Genomic DNA, 21,838 nt, shown 5'->3' on the forward strand with positions numbered 1-21,838 from the left:
GATGAAGTTCCTTGATCACATGACACAGGAAGTAGGACTTTTAACACATCCTTCCTTTTTCACTTTTAATAGTTACTGAGGCTGAAGAAATAGTGGCCATTTGAAAATCGGGCACTTTTCAAAACTATAAACATGTTTGACTTGACTGTTCAGGAAAATGGGGTGAATAGTATCTTTTCGCCTCCTAACTCCCAACACTTGCGGCCCTGCAGTCTTTGCAGGCACCTGCATTCTTACTGGCCGGGCCACCCAGAAACTAGTACTTGGACATCTACCTTTGCAGTTCCCATACAAGCATTCATCAACATTTGCTGTACATCTCCCGCCCTCACATTCTTGTCTTCATGAAACGCATAACTGTCCGCTCTCCAGGGAGGGTCAGCACATTTCAGCATACACGCCCACTCCCTTCTAGTCTCCGCACCCTAGTCCCCCTACATGGCCCACCCCCACCGCCCGTACAGGGTGAAGGCTAAGCGCTTCTGTCCCTGCCGGCTCGCCGTCCCCGCGCCCCCGCCCCCAGTGTCACCGCCCCCTTCCCGCTCTTTACCTGCCAACAGGTTCCTAATTTCCTCAGGGATTGAGCCGGGAGAGGAGGTACTGCCGGGGTTGGGCATGGTAGTAGCTTGGACCTAGACTTGCAAAAGCGGTCCGAGTAAGCACCGCGGGGCTACGACTCGGGACACGACCTGGCCGAGACCCACAACAAGGAAGTCACTGGCTGTCCAGGCAGCGGTCGCTGGACGCCGGGCCCTGCCCCGCCCCGCCCCGCCCGGGAGAATGGGGCGGGGCTATGGGTGAAGGGGCGGGGAGACCGGCCTTAAAGGCTGACTGCGCTTGCGTAGGCCTTGCTATCTGAGTGTCCAAAGAAAGCGCCTCCGGGTAGGCCACGCCCACACTCTTCCAGATAGGCCACGCCTATACACGGAAGCGAGCAGGAGGCGAGGCCTCAGAAGGAAGGGAGCGAATTGGAGCTATGTCACCTGACCGGGTCTTGAAGCTCGTACGCGCCATTTTCGTTACTGGTACCTCAGCCACACCTCTCTTTCTCCTGGATTCTGGAAAATTACGTCTCTACAAGGCTTACGCACTTTCCCGTTAACGGGCCATCTAAATAGTGGTCGTTCCCACTAAGGTTTAAACCCTTTGTCTGGTAACCCACCAAAAAGTTTCCACCACAAAGCTCCAACTAGCATGGCTTTCTTTGTCCCACTGGATGAAGCTAACGAAGTCCCATTTTCCGCCAGTCCTTCCTGAGTGTCCTAAACGCTCCTAAAATGGCAGAGCGTTCTGATTGGTGCGAACATAACTTTCCTACTTATTCTTCATGTGAATGATTTCTCTTGCTCTGACGGAAGAAGTTCTAGATATCATCCTTTTAGGGTCAGGCACCAGAAATGTGCTGAAATGTACCAGTAAGCCAACTGTACCCCTGCCCACTATAAGTATTTTTTAGTTGCAAATAGTGATTTAGAGCAGTAAAAATATAAAATCTATTTCTTCATTTTAGTCAGCAAAGGTTGAGTCTTTCGATCTTAAACATTTACACTTAAAATCCAAGAAATTCTGGGTCCTTTAGTCTTTAAAATGTGTGTGTATGTAGAAATGATAATTACATTCAAGTGCCATCAACCCTCACAATTTCTTAAAACCTACTGTGTAGACATATTTGTCATGAAAGAAAATGAAGCTACCAGAGCCTCTGAAGAACGCAAAAGAGACTGATCAGAGTCTTCAGACAGGAACCGACAAGGGAAAACACTTTGAATGTAAACTGTGGTTTTTTTTAGTAAAAATATGCTTGGAAAAGTGGCTAATGATACGCCCCAAGTTGCCCCGCCTGTCTTTCCTTTGGTAGGGCACATCATTTCAAAATGACATGAATATCACTTACCCACATTGGTAGAAAGAGTGACTGTCATTTATTATTTCTCCTAGGTACTAATGCTGTGCTCTGAACAGTATGTCAAAGCTCCAATCGGGTATGTTTGTAGGAGGTGCAATGTGGTGTGGGGGAAGGGGGTGCATCTGTGGGCCCATGCTGAGGCATCCCTTCCTCCCTGAGGTACCAGCCACACGAAGGTATAGTATAGAATATGGTATACAATTTAGGGCATGGGGAGGTGAGTTGAGGGAGTAGAGACAGAGTAGAGGAGTAGAGGCCTGCCATGAGCACATGGAGAGGGGGAAAGGAACAGAAGCAATAGGAGAAGAGAAGGGAGAAAGAGAGAGGAGGGGGGCGAGCAGCCCCTTTTATAGTGAGTCAGAATACCCGGATGTTGCTAGGTAACTGTGGGGTGGAGCCTAGACTAAAGGCCAACACTTGTGCCCTCCAGCTTCTTCCTCCTCCTCCTCTTCCTCTTCCTCCTCTCCTTTTTCTTTATTGTTTTGTTTTCAAGACAGAGTCTCTCTGTCCTAGAACTCACTATGTAGACCAGGGTGTCCTTGAACTCACAGAGATCCACCCGCTTTTACCTCATGAGTGCTGAGATTAAAGGCATGTACCACTATCCCAGCTTTTTTTTAGACTAATGTTCTTTATACTTTAGTCTGCCTTAGAATCACAGAGAGAAGCTACTAAGGTGTGGAGTGTAAAATCCTACCAAAGAAATTCCAATTGAATGGAAAACAGTATCTAATGATTTGGTTTTGAGAACCATATCACTACTGTTTCCTAACTCTCAACAGGGTAAAATTTGTAATAAGTATCATCCACAACTAGAATAACAGTTCTATTAATATTTAATCAAAAATTTTCAGGGTTGGGGGACAGCTTAGAGCATCAGAGCATGTGCTTAGCATGTCCAATTCCCAGCACCAAATGAATAAATACCTGTGTATTTTTCAGATAATACTACTAAAAATTAAGACTCAAATGCACTATGACATTTATGTAATTCTCAAAGAGATGATATAAAACATTGATTTTTAAAAGGGAAAATCGGAATATTTAGGTGCCCATGTCTTACAAAACAGCAAAAACAAAAACTTAACAAGTACAACATGCATAATAACAAAAAGACACCTCCAAAGTGTGTTTAATCCACATGGTATCCAGAGTCCCTGCCCAGTTGAGCAATGTGATAAATTATAAAAAAAAGAGTGCTGAAAATTAGAATTCTCTTTTGTAGAGTTAAAAGTGAATTTCATTCTTCTGACTTGAAAGAATCAAGAACCATCATTAAACTACAAACTCATCCACTTTTCCAAATGAGAAAGAAACTATTGCACAGACAGTCTGTGTTAGGAAAAATCATCCCTCCTTTTACTGTAGTCTTATCGAATTCTCTGTCTTCTCACATTTTTTGTTAAGAGGCTCTAAATGTTTCAGTACTTTGTTGCCTTCAGATACAACTGACTACATTAATTTTTATTCTTGAGTCTTATTTAGTACTCTGCTCATTCCACAAGGAATTGAGATGATTTGCTCTGAATCAAATAGACAGCTCTCTAGAGTAGATCAAATGGACAGTGTCTACACTGTTCATTATGACAAGTCATTCTTGTTAGCAAGAGACAAGAAACTATTAAAATTGCCTGAAAATGTATAGAATCTAGGAGTCCAAATCAAAAAGGCAATACTAGAAAACAAACTATTTTATGAAATGCACTTCCCTATTTAGGAAACCATTCTCAGACACAGGTCCATGATGGATCCACTTAGGCAAGGTTTTGTATGTGCCATTATTTTTACTGTTTATTGTTCAAGTTACTGGATTGATTGTAGATGGATAAAGAGAGACTGAAAGAAATTGTTCCTATTTCTCTTGTTTTCATAAAAAATTAGTAGAGAAATCAAATAGTACTTTTCATACTTTAGTCGTATTAGGAGGAGGAGGAGGAGGAGGAGGAGGAGGAGGAGGAGGAGGAGGAGGAGGAGGAGGATGATAAGTGAAACTTTAAATCTCAACCCAAAAGAGACAGGCCTTCATACCATTCCACAAAAAAAAAAAAAGCTAGACTCTAGAAACATCTCCTCTTGATTTATTTTTCTCAAAAATGATCCTCCATTTCAAAGAAAAAAATATATCCCTAAAATTAAAATTAACCCCCTTTTTATGGCTTTCAAAATAAATGTAGAGTGCTGAACAAGGACATGCCCACAGGCCTATATTTAAAAGAATTTAGGTGTGCCTGGAAGAAAAGTAGATAATGGCCAAACACTATTTACCTTTTTTTTTTTTTTTTGCCTCTCATTTTTGGTTAATTTTCATAGGCTTATGAAGAAAGGTTATCCTTAGGCATAAAATCTGCTGTTTAATTTGTCCATAGTAAAAGTTAATAGCTTTTGTTACACTCTTACGATGGTCAAGAATCCACAAGCAGAGTGACATGGCTCAGCATCTCTCGTGAGGCTATATGGCAGTCATTCACAGACTTGACCATAGCTAAGAAGACCTGACTGAAGATAGCTCACCCATGAACTTCTGGCTGGCACCCATTGTTCCTCTTTGGCCATTGGGAAAAGGCCTTAGTTCTTGACAACACAGGTTTTTCTTCAGGACAGATGAGTGCCCTTTCAATAGAGCAGATGACATTTCCAGGGCAAGTACCAAGAGATGAAGCAAGGAAGACAGATTTATGCTCTTGTAAGCTGAGTCTGCTAGACAAAGGAAGTAATTGAGGTGATATTTAGTTCTAAGTTTAACCCATTTTGTAAACCTTTGAACCTGTCTTCCAAGTCATCTAGTAATGGCTTGTAAAGGGTATTTAGAAATGAAGATTTGCTTCCTAACTTTATTTCCATTTGAAGTGTCTATGTAGGATGTGATTTTATCATTGTGTAGCAATAAACATAAAATATTGCATTCTTGTTGGAACTCATATGAATGTATCCACCCTAAAAGATGTGGCGTTGAACTCAATGGGAACTAGAAACTTCTGATAGAAAGAGCTCATGATTGAGCTTTTAGGTTCTGCTTTCTATGTCTTGAGTTGTTTGTGCCAGTGATCTAAGTCACAGCTTATGCTGGCCAGGCAAGTGATTTACCACTGAGCTACATTACCAGCCTACGCCATAGCTATTACTCTTGTTAGTATAGTTTATAAGATAGCACGGCAGCAAATGCATCTGCTCAATTTGATGTCCCTCTTATTTGACATACATGTACTCAGATCCTTTTCTGTCTAGGCCAATCATTTTAATATAAGAAGAATAAACAATTTTACATGGATTGGATTTGAGTTCCAGGACGTTCTGTCATTAGGATTCTGCCAGTTAGAAATAAGATGAGAAAACTTTCTCTCTAGTTCTGGACCTGTAAGATAGTTGGTTCCTACCCAGTCATAACTCCCAACCCCTTTCCAGACTGTCAATGCTCACAGACCTCACCAGGAACCAACACAAGGCCTCATGTGGTGCACTACCTCCAGCCTTGTCGTAAGGTCAGTTTAACAACTTAATTCTAACCTTTTATTCTACTTCTATCTGGCTCTAAGACCAAGTCTTAATGAGACCTCCTTTCAGTGAAGGAACATATTACATCTAGTCTTCCTGGAAGATGACTGGCTTACCCCTGTTAGGAATTGAATATTAAATAGATCCCCACAAATTGGTGTGTTTAAACATTTGGTCCCCCAACAGGTAGTACTGTTTTGTAAAGTGCGGAGCCTTTTGACATGGGATCTTGTTGGCCGATATAGGACTCTAGAGGAGGCCCAGCCTGAACCCTTCTCCCCAAGCTCTCTGCTTCCTGACCAACACGGTATAACAGCTGCCTCCTGTGTGTCAAGCAGGTATAGCTGCCAGGCCTTCTCTACCGTGAGAGATTGTACACTCTCAAACTGCTTTAAGTTGTTTTTTTTTAAATATATTTTATTGCTGGATAAGAAAAATGAACTCACTCAGTCTTATGCACGGGGGTTCTTTTCTACCTGGAGCTCCTCAGAAGAGCGGAACCTAAACCCATGTCACCTTCTGTCACTCATCAGTCTTAGTCCCCAAGCCTCACTAGGATGTAAATACTTCTAGATACACTGAGATGGAAATACTTCTTCATTATGACCTAAAGCTTAATGATCGGTCCTCCTCTCCGTGTGAACTCTTTTACTACTGCTCTGCCTCATATGGTCAGTTTGAACATGAACAAGTACACGAAAAATATTTCCTCCCCTTTAACTCTTTAAGTCCAAGTCTCTCTTTCTGCTCGAGAGGCATGATGGCTGATCTGGAAAATTCTATTTTATCTGTGTTCAAATCAGAGTTAGGAAGAGTTGCCCTTCAGGAAAGGGTAAGGTGCTGGACTGCTTGTGTTTATTTAAATTTCTCTAGCCCTCCTTTCTCAAGATGGCCCTGATCATCACTCCCTGACATTCTACCAATTCATTAAGAGTTTACATGAAAAACCTTGGTCTGTGAAGCCATGCCTTATGACACCTGCATTGACTTTGCTGCAAACTAGGCCTGGTAGCCTCAAGCCTTTTTTTCCAGGTACTTAAGAGATGAGAAAGAAGAGTGGTAAGTTCATGGCCTACGTTGACTAAAATTTAACACCAGCCTGGGTACTTAGTGATATTATCTAAAATAAAAATAAAATAAAAATAAAAAACAAAAATTGGGGATATAGCTCAGTGGTAGAGTGCTTGCCTAGTAAATGTGGAGTCCTAGGTTCGATTCCCAGTATGCCTCCCTCAAAAAATGTAGCTTTGGATGAAAGATAACTGAGACAATATTTTGTAGTTTATGTTATATGATTCTTCCAGTGAATGGCTCTAAGACTCCCTGTGTGAAGCAAGCAAGGTGTCTGTGGACATATGTCATGCAGTGCACAATCTCCTGTCAACATTTAGTGAAAAGATACCGAAGGACATGGCCACCTTGCTGATTAAGCTCATGACTGTTTTTCAGACTTGCATATCAGAGGGTTGGGGATTTAGCTCAGTGGTAGAGCGCTTGCCTAGCAAGCACAAGGCCCTGGGTTCGGTCCCCAGCTCTGAAAAAAAAGAAAAAGAAAAAAAAAAAAAGAAAAAGACAGACTTGCATATCAGTATGAACTACTTGCTGACTTTTCTGTAACCTTTATTCAGATAAGCTACTTCTATTACATGGCTTTTGTTTTTATTTCTTTATTGTGGCAAGTAAATTAAATTTAGGTCAAGCAATATTTTCCAACACTTTTCTAGAGATCTCTTTGTAGTTAAGTTAGCAGAAATTCTGCAACATAGAAGAAGTAAGCCAGGTCTGGGAAGAAGTAAGACAGGTCTGGGAAGAAGTAAGACAGGTCTGGGTTTCTTTCCCTATGTCAATATAAAACAGTGAGCTGAGACCAGGGCCCTTCCTGTAATAGTGTCCTTATTGTCACCAGGCATTTTTAAAATACCAAGCTGTCTACAGCAACAGTAGTTTAGTGGGTTTGTGTTAATATATTCATGAAGGGTCTTGATGGATTTGATAACCATAAGCAGCTGTTAACATTAAATTGCCATTTAATTTTTTTCAGTGACTTTCAAAGTTGTCAATATTAAACAGTAGAGCCTTACAAATTACTACTCTAAGGCCAATAAGAATTACATCAAATAGTATTTAAAAGTTTCAAACAAGTTCTCTTTTTTTCTACAGTATACCACTGCAGAGAAAACAGACACAGAGACTTGTTGATCTCAGCCGTTAAGCACACCTTTGTGAATTTGCCCACAATTTGCATTGGATGTTATGATACTCAGAAATTCTCGCACACTTTCCTCTTACACCCATTTAAGTTTGTTTATTTTAGGATAAGGTCTCATTATATAATCCAGGCCTATCTTGAATTTGCCAATACTGGTATTTTATTTTAGGCACGCACCACCATACCTGGCCACCTCCCTTTAATATTTGAACTTTTCCCCATATCCCATCCATCATATCTGTGCCATCCCCTTTCAGAACACAAACAAGTTTCATTCCCAGCAACATGATCGCAAGACACTTTTACATAAATAATTTGAATCTCCATTCTTCCCCTTTATTTTCTCTTTACTGGATGACAGTTTTAATGTTTTAATTGTCCTGATTTCCAAAGACAGAGTCAGTACCGGTGACTAGCCAGCATCTGTGGTAGGGGACCGATGGTAGGCATGTCCGTGGTAGCGAGGGAAACTGGGAGTTGTACAGGTCCCCTTGCTGACTGCTTCATTGTCCTCCACTCATTCAGCAATCTAAAGGCCACAGTGTGGACTGAAAACCAAGGTCCTTCCTGTTTAGGTTCTTTGCTTTGGCCCAAGCTCCAAGCTTCCTCACCGGATACCATCAGTAAGAACAGGAACCCTGAAGCCTGACTTCTCTTCTGCCAACTCACACACACATGAACATTTAATTTTACCTTTTAAAAAGATAATTTTTGCACAGAGAGATTTTTTAAAAAGTCATATCTTTAGCCAGTGTTGGCAAAAGCATTGTTTTTTTACTCTTGCTGTAACATGAAAGCAGACTTCCCATATCATTCTCAAATAACACGCTTTCTCTCACTGTATTTGACTGCTACACACTAGAGAAAGATAGTTCTCCTTTTCTAACTTCCAATAAACTCTATTTGCTTACTAGAGAAAAATAAATCCTAAGCACAGGAAACATTTTCAAGGAATATTTCTTTCTCAAAAAATAGAAAAGCATTTAGCTTTTCATAAAAGGACAAATCTTAACTAATATTTGAAATAATTCTCTGTGGCAGATAACCGAAGATGTCTTCTGCTGTTCTGGAGTATACGTGCGCATGGATGTGCGAGGATGTCTATGTATGTATGAGTATGTATGTACATGTGTGTATGCTATATACGTGTGTGTGTGCTTGATTTTGTAGTAATCGTTTTTATTTTCTCACTTGAAAATTATTTTTTATGATTTAAAGATTCAGTCACAAATTTTCAGTCAAATATTTGAGTGTGTCATAATGAATGTGTAGCTCAGGGAAAGGTCTTGCCTAGCATTTAGCAGGCCCTGGGTTCGAGCCCCAGTATCCTCCCTCCATTTGTTTAAAAAAGAAAAGACAGAATTGTAAATAGAAGGCAGGCAGAAATCGGTTGACGGAAAACTTCCCATTTTGTATTAGCTTCAAGGAGAAAGTGCTAATGAAACACACGACGTAATGGTAAAGTCGTCAGATTCTCTCATCCTTGGTTTGTGCTGGAAGGTGACATCAGTGTAAGCTGTCAGCTACAGCCAGGTATGGGTCCACAGATTGTCGCCATTCCATGAGAAGATTAGTGAGAAAGCAAGTGGATCTTGAAATATTTACAGTCATTTGATGCTACCTCAGTATTTGATATTATTTTATAAATATAACAGGCAGTAGTGTTTTAACTTTTAACCAAAAAGTAAAGAAAATGTCCATCAAAGATAACCTGAGAAACACTAGTATAAACTCAAGTCAATAGATAATTATAAAAACTTCAAGTTTTTCCCTTTATTTTCTACTAAATCATCTTTGTAGGGCTGTTGTGGAGTTCATGGTCATCTCTGCCAGAGAGTTCTGGAATTTCATTGCATATTCTTTCCAGTGGTTGACTTTCAAGAACCTCTGAACACAGTACCTGTCCTGTGATGCTACTCCTAGAACAGGGCCAGTAGAGCTGCTTGTGCATCAGGTAAATGATAGCTGTCAGTTTAATCACAGTGATCCCTGCGCCCCATTACACACCCATAGGCACCCTACATTATTTCTGTCCCTGAAACTTCGTCTGCACGGACTCTCCACTGGAACCTTTCAGTAGTACATTTCCATTGTTTTGAGAATTTACTGCCTTTATGTAATCGCTTTAAGCAACAACAAATCAGGAAACCATTACAAAATTCAGATGAAGCAGCCGTTCTCACTGCCTGAGCTAAATTGTTATTTGAAGACATGTAATTGAAAGTCTGCTCCTAAAATACATCTTCCGATGAGCTAGAATCAGAAGCATATCTTCTCTCTCTCATTACTTTAGAATCTTTCCTTATGTGGGGTAAACAAATTCAATTGATTTTTACTGAAGTACATAATCACACAGCATTCAGAATGCAGAGCTGGGGGTGTAGCTTAGTGGTACAGTGCATGTCTAGCATTCCTGAGGCCCTAGGTCCAATCCCTAATATGGCATGCATAAATAAAAATAGATTGACAGACAGAGAAACAAATCACAGTAACTATAGAGCATCTAACGTTCCTCTCCCATATCCCCCTCTCTTATTAAAATAGCATTATTAACTTCCATGGTAATGGACTCCATGTACAGAGCTAAACTAACATCTAGCATAAGAAATCTTGGCCAACTCTTGAGAGAAACACATTGTTGCAAATAATGCAGTTAGAAGTAACTGTGTGTGCATGCGATTGTAATGTCTCAGCAATGCTCTCATAAAGCTTTATATACAATTTGAAAACTACAAATACAGGAGACAAAATCCTAAAAACTATGCAAATATCTAAGTGTGCGCCCACAACCCTGAGAGTAGGGGATTTAGAAAAATCCTGCAGCACATTCGGATGCATTGCGTTATTCTCTCGAAATGAGGACATTGACATAAAGGAATGTGGATTTGGCTTCATCCTGATTAAAAAAGCCTCACCCAGGCAAGCACTAATAAGGCACACTGAGAACTCAGAGAGGGGAGATTATTAGCCAGGACCTTTGGGGAAAACAAGGCCATTTAGAAACAATAGGGACAATCCTGGTGAGAAGACAAGAAAGACAAGAAGAAAGACAGGCTAGGTCGCCGTACAGACGTCCTGAGTCTGTATTGCTGGACCGAAAGCACAGGTAGAGATTCTGCACTTGTGTAGGAGAGACACGGCCTTGTAATGCAGAAAGGGAGCCAGAAGAGGACAGGTGGGAGAGATCTGGAAATTTGGTACTATAGAGCACAGAGCGGCTTCCCATTGGAAGGCTCCTGACCTTTGCTGATAAGGCTGAGGTCATCTACTGAGTATGTGGAGGGAATAGAAATTTTCTTTTTTATATGTTTAATAAAAATTAACTAGTCTAGTAGCAGTCATACTTGCTCTTATGCTAGCTTTTGGCTAGTACTCAATGTCATTAAATAGGTAAAATGGCTCTTCTTGTGCTCTTGTGAGCACAGGTGCTGATTCGTATCTACTGTAATTTACATATTGATCTTTTCCCTTAAAGAATGTTAGAAACTTAGCTGGGGTAGGAATTTAGACCTCGCTTTGCATTTTCACTGCAGTATCTATTTTCTAAATTTGATTTTTTTATGTATTAGTGTATATATGCATTTATATTATGTATATGCATGTGTGTGTGATTTGTTATGAATTCAGGGGTGTGTGTGTGTGTGTGTGTGTGTGTGTGTGCCATGAAACCATGAGACACTGTCATAAGACAACTGTCAGGTTCTCTCTTCTTTCCCTGAGTTCTAGAATTAAATGCAGGCGGCTGTCAAGATTACATGGCAAATGCTTCTGATGAGCCATCTTGCCTGTCTTTATAATGTCTATTTTTGTCTATTTTGTGCTCTCACTCTTTCTCTCCCTCCCTCTACCCCCACCCCGTGTGTGGTGTGTGTGTGTGTGTGTGTGCATGTGGGAAGGCACAGTGTGTCTGTGTGTGTGAGTACAGGTGCCAGAAGTGAGTATGAGCTACCCAGTGTGTGTGTATTTGGGTTCTCTACAGGAGCAGAATGTTATCGAGTGGCAGCCTTTTAACCTTAAGCCCTCAAAATCAGTGAATCTTAAAGTTATTAAAGTCTTTAGTGTTACATATACCCATAAATGACAACAAACCCCAAATGCAGTGACGTATGCAGGATTGATGATTTTGGAGGGGGATGTGTTGACTGAAACAGGATCTCATTACATTCCTAGGCTGGTCTTGAACTTTCAATCCTCCTGCCTCAGCTTCCTGGGTGGTGGGATCACAGAAGTGTCCCACCATGCCCAACTTCTTGCTTGTTACTTTAAGAGTCCAAAGTACGAAGTCAGAACTGATATGGGCCTTCCCAGGCATTCCATGGCTCTTTGGTTCTTTCATAACAGCAGCTTTCAATTTCGCTATCCAAGGTGATCCATATTCTGGGTAAGGATGTGGAAGAATGCCAGAGAAGAGGGACCACAGGCAATCTCCAGTGATTAGGAACTTACAGAAGGTTCTCAGGCTCCCATACATAGGACAGTTCACTTACATTTCAAAAGCCAAAGCTGGGGTCAGTGGCATGGCTAATTCACCAGAGCCCGAGAAGCGTTTATTCAGGGCGACTCTATGTTCAGCTCACACTTGTGTCACAGAGGAGGGAGAGAAGCAGATCTTAGGGATGGCTAGCCGTCCGTCCAGACAGCCGCAGAGCAGAGGCAGACTATAAACAGAGCTCAGGCCACACTCGGCTCCACCAGCCTAGAGAACATGTACAAACAGAAACCTGACGGGTTGTCTCTGGCACCTGTTTGCCACCTGCTAGCCCTTGTGCTCCTGATGAAATATTTTTGTGTCTTACAGAGTCTATTCCTTTGTTTCTGTGTTTGGATTTGATAAAAACCTTTCCCCACAAGTAGTTTTTGAACTTGGAATACTAGCAGTCTGCTCAAGCTTCAGATAAAGGGAAACCTAATTTGTATCTATTTCTCCATGTAAGCCAAGAGACTCAGAAATGGATTTTCAGGACTGAAGAAGCCAAATACTAAGTGTAGGGGAGAAAAAGCAGTATTTTCCTTACCAATCCTAAGGCTTCCAAGACTAAAACATATGCATTTATCTAATGTCAGTTTTATGTTACACAGAGGTCATCAGAAATTTGGGAATCCTCATGCTTTCATGGACTGCCATGCAGAAATGTGACTGGAAAACCAGAGGCATAATATACTCATAAACTCAGGGCAGCAATATAGCAAGACCCATTTGTTCATATTTTTTCCAGTGTCTTCATACATTCTCTTTAGACAAAGGAAAGATATCTCCAAGATGAGCAACTCAACATTTTTTAAATTAAAAAAGAATTTATAATTATTCATCTTATGTGTATTTGTATTTTGCCTACCTGTCTGTATACTACATGAGTACGCCATGCCCACGGAGGCCTAAAGAGGGCGCTGGCTCCCCTAGAACTGCAGTTACATACACTGGTGAGCCACCATATGGGTGCTGGGAATTGGACCTCTCCAGTCCACCTCTGAAGACTGACTTTAGAGAACTTCCAGGATCTGCTTTCAGAGAGAAAGTCAAGAGGCAGCCAAAAGACCTTAATTGTTTTCTCAAATGCTAGAAGACCATCTGTTGAAACAGCGTTTCTAAGCTCTGCCACTGTAACTGCATTATCTTAGAAGGCCTTGGTGTGGAACCCACTCTGTTAACTAAGACAGAATACTGTATGATCAACTGAACCCCCAAAATAAACATAACAACAATCTCGGCTGCTAGGCACTGGCGGGGGGTGGGGATGGGTAGTTGGGGGTTGAGGGTGCGGGGAGACCCAGCAGGGGAACACCAATGCTGAGGACCCTGACCACAGGACCCCCCAGCTCGCCCACAGGATGATGGGAGGGGGAGAACACCCCAGTGCCACGCCTTAAAACTGGCTATTCCCCTAAATCTATGAGGATCTGATGCCTCTGACCTCTGTGGGCACATGTATATGATTAAAACTAAAATAAATCTTTCTTTTAAAAAATGAATTCATCTGATTTTAACTACACTTGAGTGAGGCTATCACAGTCTTTTATTTTGTAATTTGTATTTATTTTCTGAGAATTTTGTACAGTATATTTTATCACATTCTTTTCCATTCCCCACCTCCTGGGACCTGCCCAGGAGTGTGGTTGATCATCCCATGATCACTCCGTTGAAGAAAATTGATTTCCCCTCTCTCAGCAGCTATCAATTTTCAAATAGTTTCTTGGCTGGAAGTGGGACTTACAGGCCATTTCCCCATTTCATTGGTGGCATTTGGCCTGCCCTTAACCTCTGCAGTTCCAGTGCATGCTGTCACAGTCTGTGAGTTCTTAGGCCTGATGTGTTTGGAAAATGCTATTTCCTAAAGGTCCCCCACCACTTCTAGCTCTTAGAGTCCTTCAGCCACCTTTCCCCTGAGCCTTGAGAGGAAGAGTATGATGAAGACGTGCACTCAGGGCTGAGCACTCCTCTTTCACCCTGTTCATTGTCCAGCTGTGGGTCTCTAAGCCATCATAGTCTTGATGAAATCTCTTTGTATTTGACCTTATTGTGCAAAATAATGAGGTGAAATAATTTTTGTTACATTTGTTAATTTTATCAATATTAAATTTTTTTTTTCCGGAGCTGGGGACCGAACCCAGGGCCTTGTGCTTCCTAGGCAAGCGCTCTACCACTGAGCTAAATCCCCAACCCCAAAATGTTTTACTTTTTAAAAATTATTTTATAATATCAATAAGGTTTTTGCTTGCATGTGTGTATGCGCACCATGTGCATTCCTAGAACTGAGTCCCACGCAACTGCAGTTACAGATAGCTGTAAACCAGCCTGAGCCAGTGATGGAGCCCCCACAACAATGTTTGCTTAGAATGAAAATGATAAAATAGAAATTTCCAAGTTCTTTGTATATTTATCTTTTGGAAGATTCACATGCCCCAGCATGCCTGTGAAGGGCAAAGATCAACTCGAGGAAAGTGGGTTCTCTCTTCTGCCAGGTGAATTCTGGGAATAGCAGCAAACATCGTCTCATTTAAACCACTTTGCTGGCCCCAAAGATTTTATATAAAAATGCAACCAGTAATTTTTTTTTAATGAACAATGGGTTATGCTTGCAGGAAACTCAAAGCAGTCTTGTGGTATATTTTCAGAGGACAAAATTGAAGGAGAGAATTAAAAGATTTTATTAGTGTCATATTTTAAAGGCTGAACCGTTTTTGGTTGGCTTTTCCTCCCAGCGTTCTTTTTCCCTCGCAGTGCTCTGGCTCTGACTGTAGTAGAAGCCCAGGATGGTTACTTGGCACCTTTTAGGTATAGACTTTGAAGCAGACTTTCCTGTGACTCTTTTTATTCCTTCAGCACTACAAGGCAGAGTGAAACCTCACAGTCATTTGAGGTCTTCTTGAAAGTGCTTCAAAAGTGACCTAGAGATTTTTTATTTAAACTGTTATGTCTTATATGAAGAACACAGACTATGTGTCCCTCTGTTGAAGCTGTTAGAACACCAAAGCCTTTAATATGTCCCTGACATAGTGCTGGACTTCACGAATGCTACACAAGTACTCTCTACTGAGCTGCAGTCCCAGCCCCGTGTTGCCATTCCAAAAGGAGGATTGAACTTAAACTATATAGGCTGTTGAGATGGCTCAGGGTAAGGGCACTTGGTGGTAAGCCTGACATCTGAGTTCCATCCCAAGATATAACATGATAGGAGAGGGCCGACTCCTACAAACCACACACACACACACACACACACACACACACACACACACACACACACACACACGCAGCATGTGTATACACATACTTAGGCACTGTCATCTTTATTTTTATTTAATTTAAATGTGAATATAGAGGTTGGGGATTTAGCTCAGTGGTAGAGCGCTTGCCTAGCAAGTACAAGGCCCTGGGGTTCAGTCCTCATTTCCAAAAAAAAAAAAAAGACAAAATAAAATGTGAATATAAAATATTCTTATATCAAAAAAAATTCTGACATAAAGTGAGAAGAACCTTTTCCCTAACATAATTACTACAAGTTGTAGTCTTTCCAAAATGCCTTTTAAAAAGTAGGTACTAATTTGAATTCCAGTATTCTTAAACTTAGGTACAAACAAATGTGCCTAGTTAGAAACATGCCAAGAGACTTTGCATATTCATTGATTATTATTCTAGTTTGGTTTGAAACCCACCTTTGAGTTCAGGATCTTAATAGTCCCCTTCGTAAGCCTGGAAACAAGAAATAAACTCAAAGTAGTAACTCTGTGGTGTACTGAGAACCGAATTTGAACTTAGTGCTTTGTGGTGTAGTAATCTAGCCACTGATACATATTTTAAGCCAGTTTATCCAACTGTTAGTGTATTTGCTGCTGAAGTGGACACTAAGGATAGTTAGTTTTTTCCAGAGTGAAGCCTACAGAAGACTATTAGGCAAGATTGGAATATGGTTGAATTGGTGAGTATAAATATCAGCTACAATTGTGGTCACCTAGTTGGTTCTCTGACTTAGAACAGAAGTTATATTTATGATCAGTGTTGTAGCCTTTCTCTAGTGGAACAGTTATGGAGGAGCAGCCTGGGAACAGTATGACTCCTGTAGAGATTCTGAGAGATGTTCTATCTTCAGTCTTTGCAAAAGCTCTACCGCACATGAGGAGCTAGTGTGTCTCTGTTTGTATATTATTACTTAAGAGACAAAAATGGGCCTCTTCTGGAGAGTTCTGCTTCTGAAAGGCTCAGTCATGACCTCAACCATGTCAATCACTCTGTAGAGATCCAGAAAGGACATGAAACTTATATGAGGCTTAAAGTCACCCTGCTCTCCCATAAACCCCAAAGTGTCTCTGAATGTCCCCGAGGCTTTTGAAACCTGAGCATCTTTCTCACTCCCGTCTTAAAGAGGCTCCTTCCTTGTCACTGTTACCTCTTCTGTTCACACTTGGCCTTTTCAAGGCTGGCTTGGGGTGGGGATTTATAGTCCAGGGACAACTTTGAGCAAGAAAAATGGATGTTCTCCTCTCGAACTAAATTACACCCTGTTCTTGTAACAGCTATAGAATGAGGTTGTCAAATTCTCATTATATCTAATTCTTTAGGCCTAAACCTACAGGCCCAGAAAAGTACTTATTTAACCGATGTTCATAGTTTTCTGCAAGGTTGTCAGTGGATGAAAGAGAAAATGTTAGGGCAGTGTCTAAAGGGCTTAAAGTAAATCTTGTTATTTGGAGAATATCCAGATAACAGTCTGAAAAATTCTTTGAAAGTGAAATTTGAGATGGGGTGGGCGGGGCCTCTATGTGCCCCGACTGTGTAAAAGGCTGGCCAGGACTGCACTTTCCTTTGCTGCCTTTGGTTTTGTGCATCAGAATGAGAAAGTCGATTGGCTGGTAGAGCTGGGACAGAGACAGAATACTAAGTATAGGTGAACAGATGCAAGCCTGACCCATCTCAAGGAGGGGAAGCTGATGGCCTGGTATCCATCTCAGCCTCTGTTTTAACTGTGTCCTGTGTGGCATTGACACCTGACAGAGCAGTTACTGAAACTTCTGAAGGAAACTGAATAATTTGTTTATGCTCTGTGAGTGATAATCCGTTTACTCTCCTCTGAAAAAATGAAAATGCTGTGGGATTTGTTAATTAATGTGTCTGTCTGGCACATGCTAATAGTTAGGGCAAACATTACCAAGCTGCTAGATTAACAAGCCATTCTTGCTACCAGTTCTTCTTATTGAACTTCTAAGCAGTTATTCAACAAGCATTAAGTAGAGAAGAATACAAAGAGGTCACACTATGAGGCAGAGCCGGTTATATATTGCTATATATGATGGGCCCCAAGAAAATTTCCGTTAAAGTCCTATGGAGCTTCGCGTAGAAAACCTTTCTTTCCACGGATAGGCTTAAGATGGGTGTTCATGAGCACGTGGTCAGAGCGCATACATAAAGACTAAGTGCATGGAATCAATGAAGGGACAATGTGGAATGAGACAGGGTGACTTGGTGCAAGTTCCAGAAGCAGTAGCCGGCCAGGCTAAAGAACTCGTGATTTTTAAGCAGTGAGATTATACGATTAAGAAGACACTATTTGCCCTAAGGAACGATGATCTGGAAGAGGCACGAGGAAAGGAGTGCAGAAAGTAGACACTAAGTCAGTTCAGGAGGCGGCACCCAGTTCAATAGCCTTTCCTCACTGTGCTCCAGTACCTAACATGGCTGACGGAGGAAAGCAGGGGCAGAAGCCTGCCTGGGACAGTGTGTGTGGAGCCCCCAGCTCCATCCCTCGCACCAGGGAACAGGAGCAAGGCAGAGATTGCGGTGCATGGAAGCTGACCCGGGCAGTACATCACAGCAGACGTGTGTGGAAGAGAAGCTGTCTATCACTCGTGGCATCTAGAGAGAGACGAGAAGGGGTGGGGACATGACGCACCCTTCAAAGGTCTGCTCCTGTGACCTCACCTCTATATACCATCCTGAGTACCAAGCCTTCCATCCCAATAGCAAATTCGCAGTAAATTCATGGATGAATCGACCCAGTGATGGAATTGGCCCTCTTGTGATCCGTTTATTCTGAATATGGCATTAAGGAGCAGCCTTTAGTCCATGAGTCTTGGTGGGGAATGCTTCAGAGCTAAACAGTAACACAGGTGAAAGACTGTGATGTGTCAAACTTGGATTGCAGCAGTAAAGTCAGAGGGGGAGGGATAGGAAGAAACAATAGCTGAGAAGCCTAAATCTATCAAGATGAACGGTGTGATGTTAACTAGTAATGAATGGAGCCTAAAAGAACAGGTGTTTATAGCTTCTTGTATCTGATCTCACCATAACAACATATGTTCTGTCCACTTCTGCCTTAATTTCATTAGAATATAGGACCTTTTTAAGATTCAGGTCAACTTATGTGTTTAATAGAGGTAAGATGTTTGATGGCCAATATTTTTTCTCACCAGGAATTAAAAGTATCTTCCATGTAACATCCCTCTTTTGTCTTCTTCCTGAGCTGAGACAATTAAGGAGGGTTCATCGTTAGTAAATCCCCAGTCACCACTGCAAATGAAGCTCAGTGGTAGAGTGGTTTGCTTAGCACATGTGAGACTCTGGGTTCAACCCTCGGTGCTAAAATAAGTAAATAAGCAAATGACTAAATCAGTGTCCTAGACGACTGTCGCTCCCAGAAGATGGTTCCAATCCTGGCTGCTTGTTAGGCCCCAAAGGAGTACTTCTAACACTCAAAAATCTTAACAAATGATTTCTGCTCTCTGGTTTTGTCAGTTTGTTTGTTTTAGTTGTTCTGGGGAAGGTGGATTGAAACAGATCTCCCACTACAGATCAGGTTGGATTGGAACACACCATATACTCCAGGCCAACTTGGAATTTACAGCAGACCTCCAGCCTCAGCCCGAGAGTGTTGGGATTATTGTCATTAACGACCACACCTGCCTTTGCAATGTGGACTTTAGAGTCAGTATTTGTATGTTTAACCTTCCCACTGGCTGCATTATGCACCTTCAGCTGAAATGGCCGACCTTGAAACTAGTTTCTAAGTGTGCACACTTGCTCTCACCGCTCCCTATCAATTCACTATGAAACACACAAACATGTATGTGCAGGGACTCTTTAGTATCCAGTATTCCTTGACTTCCTCTCCCCACTCCACAACCCTCCACCTTGAAAAGTAAACAATCCTGACAGTACCTGAAGTCTTCTTTCCAACGTGCTCAAACCAAACTGACCATAACTATTGGACTGAAAAGGAGAACTGTAGAGAGAATATCTTGTGTCCTGTATGGATGCATCACCTGTTGATTAAAAATCCTATGGCCCATGGCTTAGGCAGGAAGTAGAGGTGGACATACAGGAGGAGGAAGGATTCTGGGATAGAGCCAGGGAGATTGCCAGAAAGATGTGACAAGACAGACACATGGTGCCTGAGCGCAAGTATCCAGTCACATGATAAAATGTAGACTAGAATAAATGGCATGTTTTAAGTTGTATCTAGTCAGAGAAGAGCCTAGCTATATGGCCAAGGTATTTGTAAAGATGTTTTGAGTCTGAGTCTTATTTCTGTGAGCATGGGACTGAGAGGAAGAACTAGACCTAACTTTAACACATGACACCCTTGATTACAGATAAATCCAGAACGAGCATTGGTGCTTGGTGGCATGAGGTCTGTGTCAATGAGTATAAAATACTAACTCCCTTATCTGTGTGTATGTGTGCATACACAGACAAAGACACATTTAAAAAAATAGAAATAAAGAGGTGGAGATTAACAGAGGAAGACAGTTGAGACCAGCCTCTGCATTACACACACACACACACACAGCATGTGTATGTATGATCACACACATGTAGATTCACACACCTTCACACACATACTACACACAAACATTTAATCACCCTTCTATGCTCAAAAGTGATCATCTGTCACGATTTATGTGTTGAAAATATACTGAAAGTCATCTATTCGAAAGATAATTATTGAGTTAAGCTTGGTGGCACCTTCCTGTAGTCCCCGTACTTTGGGAAGCTAAGGCAGAATGATTGCTTGAGTGCAAGAATTTGAATCCCGCTTAGGTAACAATGAAAGACTGCATCTTGAAAAATAAACAAATGCTTCTTAAAATAGAAGTGTAAAGAGAGGGAGAGTAAGAATCTACATTCCTATTTGATTCTATGTGTGCTGGATAAACCCAGAAAAAGGAAATTAAGAATTAGATTAAAATTATATTAAATTAGGTTAAAATTCTTAAAAGAGCCTGCCACACATACAGTTAAGTCTAGAAAAGAATGTTCAATGGTATATACATTTATATATTTCAGTTATGGAAAGCATGCATGTGGGCAAGGCACAGAAGATAATATGTAAATTTGAAGATAGTTGTTAGCTTGGTGGAATACCAAGGTGGGTTATTTTTCCTTTCTCAAAACTCATTTTTATCGACTTTCGACTTCGCTAGTCCATGATTTATTTTAACCTATATTGGTCTATATATAGGTTCAACTACACAAGATCCAACATACTGACAAATAAGATTGCCATTTCTTTCTGATGTTACAGTCCAGATACAAGCCCCATGGGTTGATATGATGGGTTCCCTCTGATGTATCCCAAGCTCCTATCTTTTTATCCCACCTCCTCTCTAGTGTTCTCAGATGGCTTTCGTACAATGTCTGTATGTTAGCCAGCAGGTGAGAAAGAACAAGAAGGAGAGAGGGAGGGAGGGAGGGAGGGGGGAAGGAGGGAGGGAAATAGATCAAGCTCAAAATAACTCTAGTTTTGAAAGTATCCACTAAGGAAACTCCGTGATGAAAGGTTCTAGGCAATTTCCAGGTATAAGCCCATGACAGTTTCTCACTGACCTTATAGACGTCGGGTGGTAGGAGAGGTGTAGAAGGCTTTGCTGTACACTCCACTGTTATCTAATACTCAGTCTGAAGTGACTGCTTCAATGTAGAGACAGATGCCTCTCACTCAGCTCCTTGATTTCAATTCTCAACCAACTCGTCTTTCTGTGACCTTCAGAGTTCAAGTTCATAGCCAATATTATTAACAGAAATCATCTTAACCAGGACTCTAATAATGGCTTCTCAAGAGCTGTAAGGTGAATTAATATCCCCCTAGCTTATTTGCCTGAGGCATGCACAGTAACCATTGAATTCAGGGATGCAGCTCAGTGTGACTCCGTCAGAAAGGAAAATAAAAGCATTGCCACTCAAAGAGACATCTTGTTTGCAATTCAATTTGCTCACTTTTCAGCCAAATTTAGCATTGGGAGAAGATTCTGTAATGACTCTTGATGCGTGCCTTATTGGTAAGTGAATATATACCCTTTAAATATTTATTGGAGGTCATTTAAGCGGGTGCAGAGATAAATCAATGCAAATGTGAAGATCTATTCTTCCTGCTAAACTATAGTAATCTTCAGTCTATATGCTCCAGTGCTGTGAAGGTGTGAAAGGATGCAGAGGTATAGGAGAGAGTGCCCAGCATGTTAATATGCCTAATGTATCCTTATGCCAAAAGCACATGACATAACTCATTACATATTATGTGACTTCCTGGCATTGCTCATAGGAAGCCATTTGAAAGTCATATTACTCATAATATGAATGACTCAAGAGTTTTAGCTTTCTTGGGGTCATTTATTTAAGAAATATTTTCTTAAAAGAAAAATTTTAATAATCTTGAGAACTAAAATAACCACTAATTAAAAAAAAACTCAAATCACTATTTTCCTTGTAAATCAGGCCATCTTGGGTTCTGTATCCATTAAAG

At 41.1% G+C, this 21,838-nt stretch overlaps 1 protein-coding gene and 1 long non-coding RNA gene across 9 annotated transcripts in view; one reads left to right on the forward strand and one right to left on the reverse strand.

Moving 5' to 3' along the window:
- Skap2 (src kinase associated phosphoprotein 2) overlaps positions 1 to 764 on the reverse strand; it is a 150,128-nt gene extending 149,364 nt beyond the window's left edge. For 4 of the 5 annotated variants that reach the window (XM_087655739.1, XM_087655738.1, XM_087655741.1 and 1 more), the window contains exon 1: positions 551 to 764. In XM_087655739.1, coding sequence (XP_087511865.1) covers positions 551 to 617 — 67 coding nt within the window. In that variant the 5' untranslated portion in view covers positions 618 to 764. The remainder of the gene's footprint in view (positions 1 to 550) is intronic. The other variant, NM_130413.1, reaches the window with a different exon arrangement.
- A 31-nt stretch (positions 765 to 795) lies between these two features.
- LOC102550087 (uncharacterized) overlaps positions 796 to 21,838 on the forward strand; it is a 42,288-nt gene continuing 21,245 nt past the window's right edge. Inside the window, exons 1-3 of one of the 4 annotated variants that reach the window (XR_015686575.1) lie at positions 796 to 1,025; positions 1,939 to 1,982; positions 5,309 to 5,385. This is a non-coding gene — a long non-coding RNA (uncharacterized LOC102550087). The remainder of the gene's footprint in view (positions 1,026 to 1,938; positions 1,983 to 5,308; positions 5,386 to 21,838) is intronic. The other 3 variants (XR_015686576.1, XR_015686577.1, XR_015686574.1) reach the window with 3 other exon arrangements.

This window comes from Rattus norvegicus, chromosome 4, assembly GCF_021556685.1.
Source record: "Rattus norvegicus strain SHRSP/BbbUtx chromosome 4, alternate assembly SHRSP_T2T, whole genome shotgun sequence".
In the NCBI taxonomy this organism is placed as follows: Eukaryota; Metazoa; Chordata; class Mammalia; order Rodentia; family Muridae; genus Rattus; species Rattus norvegicus.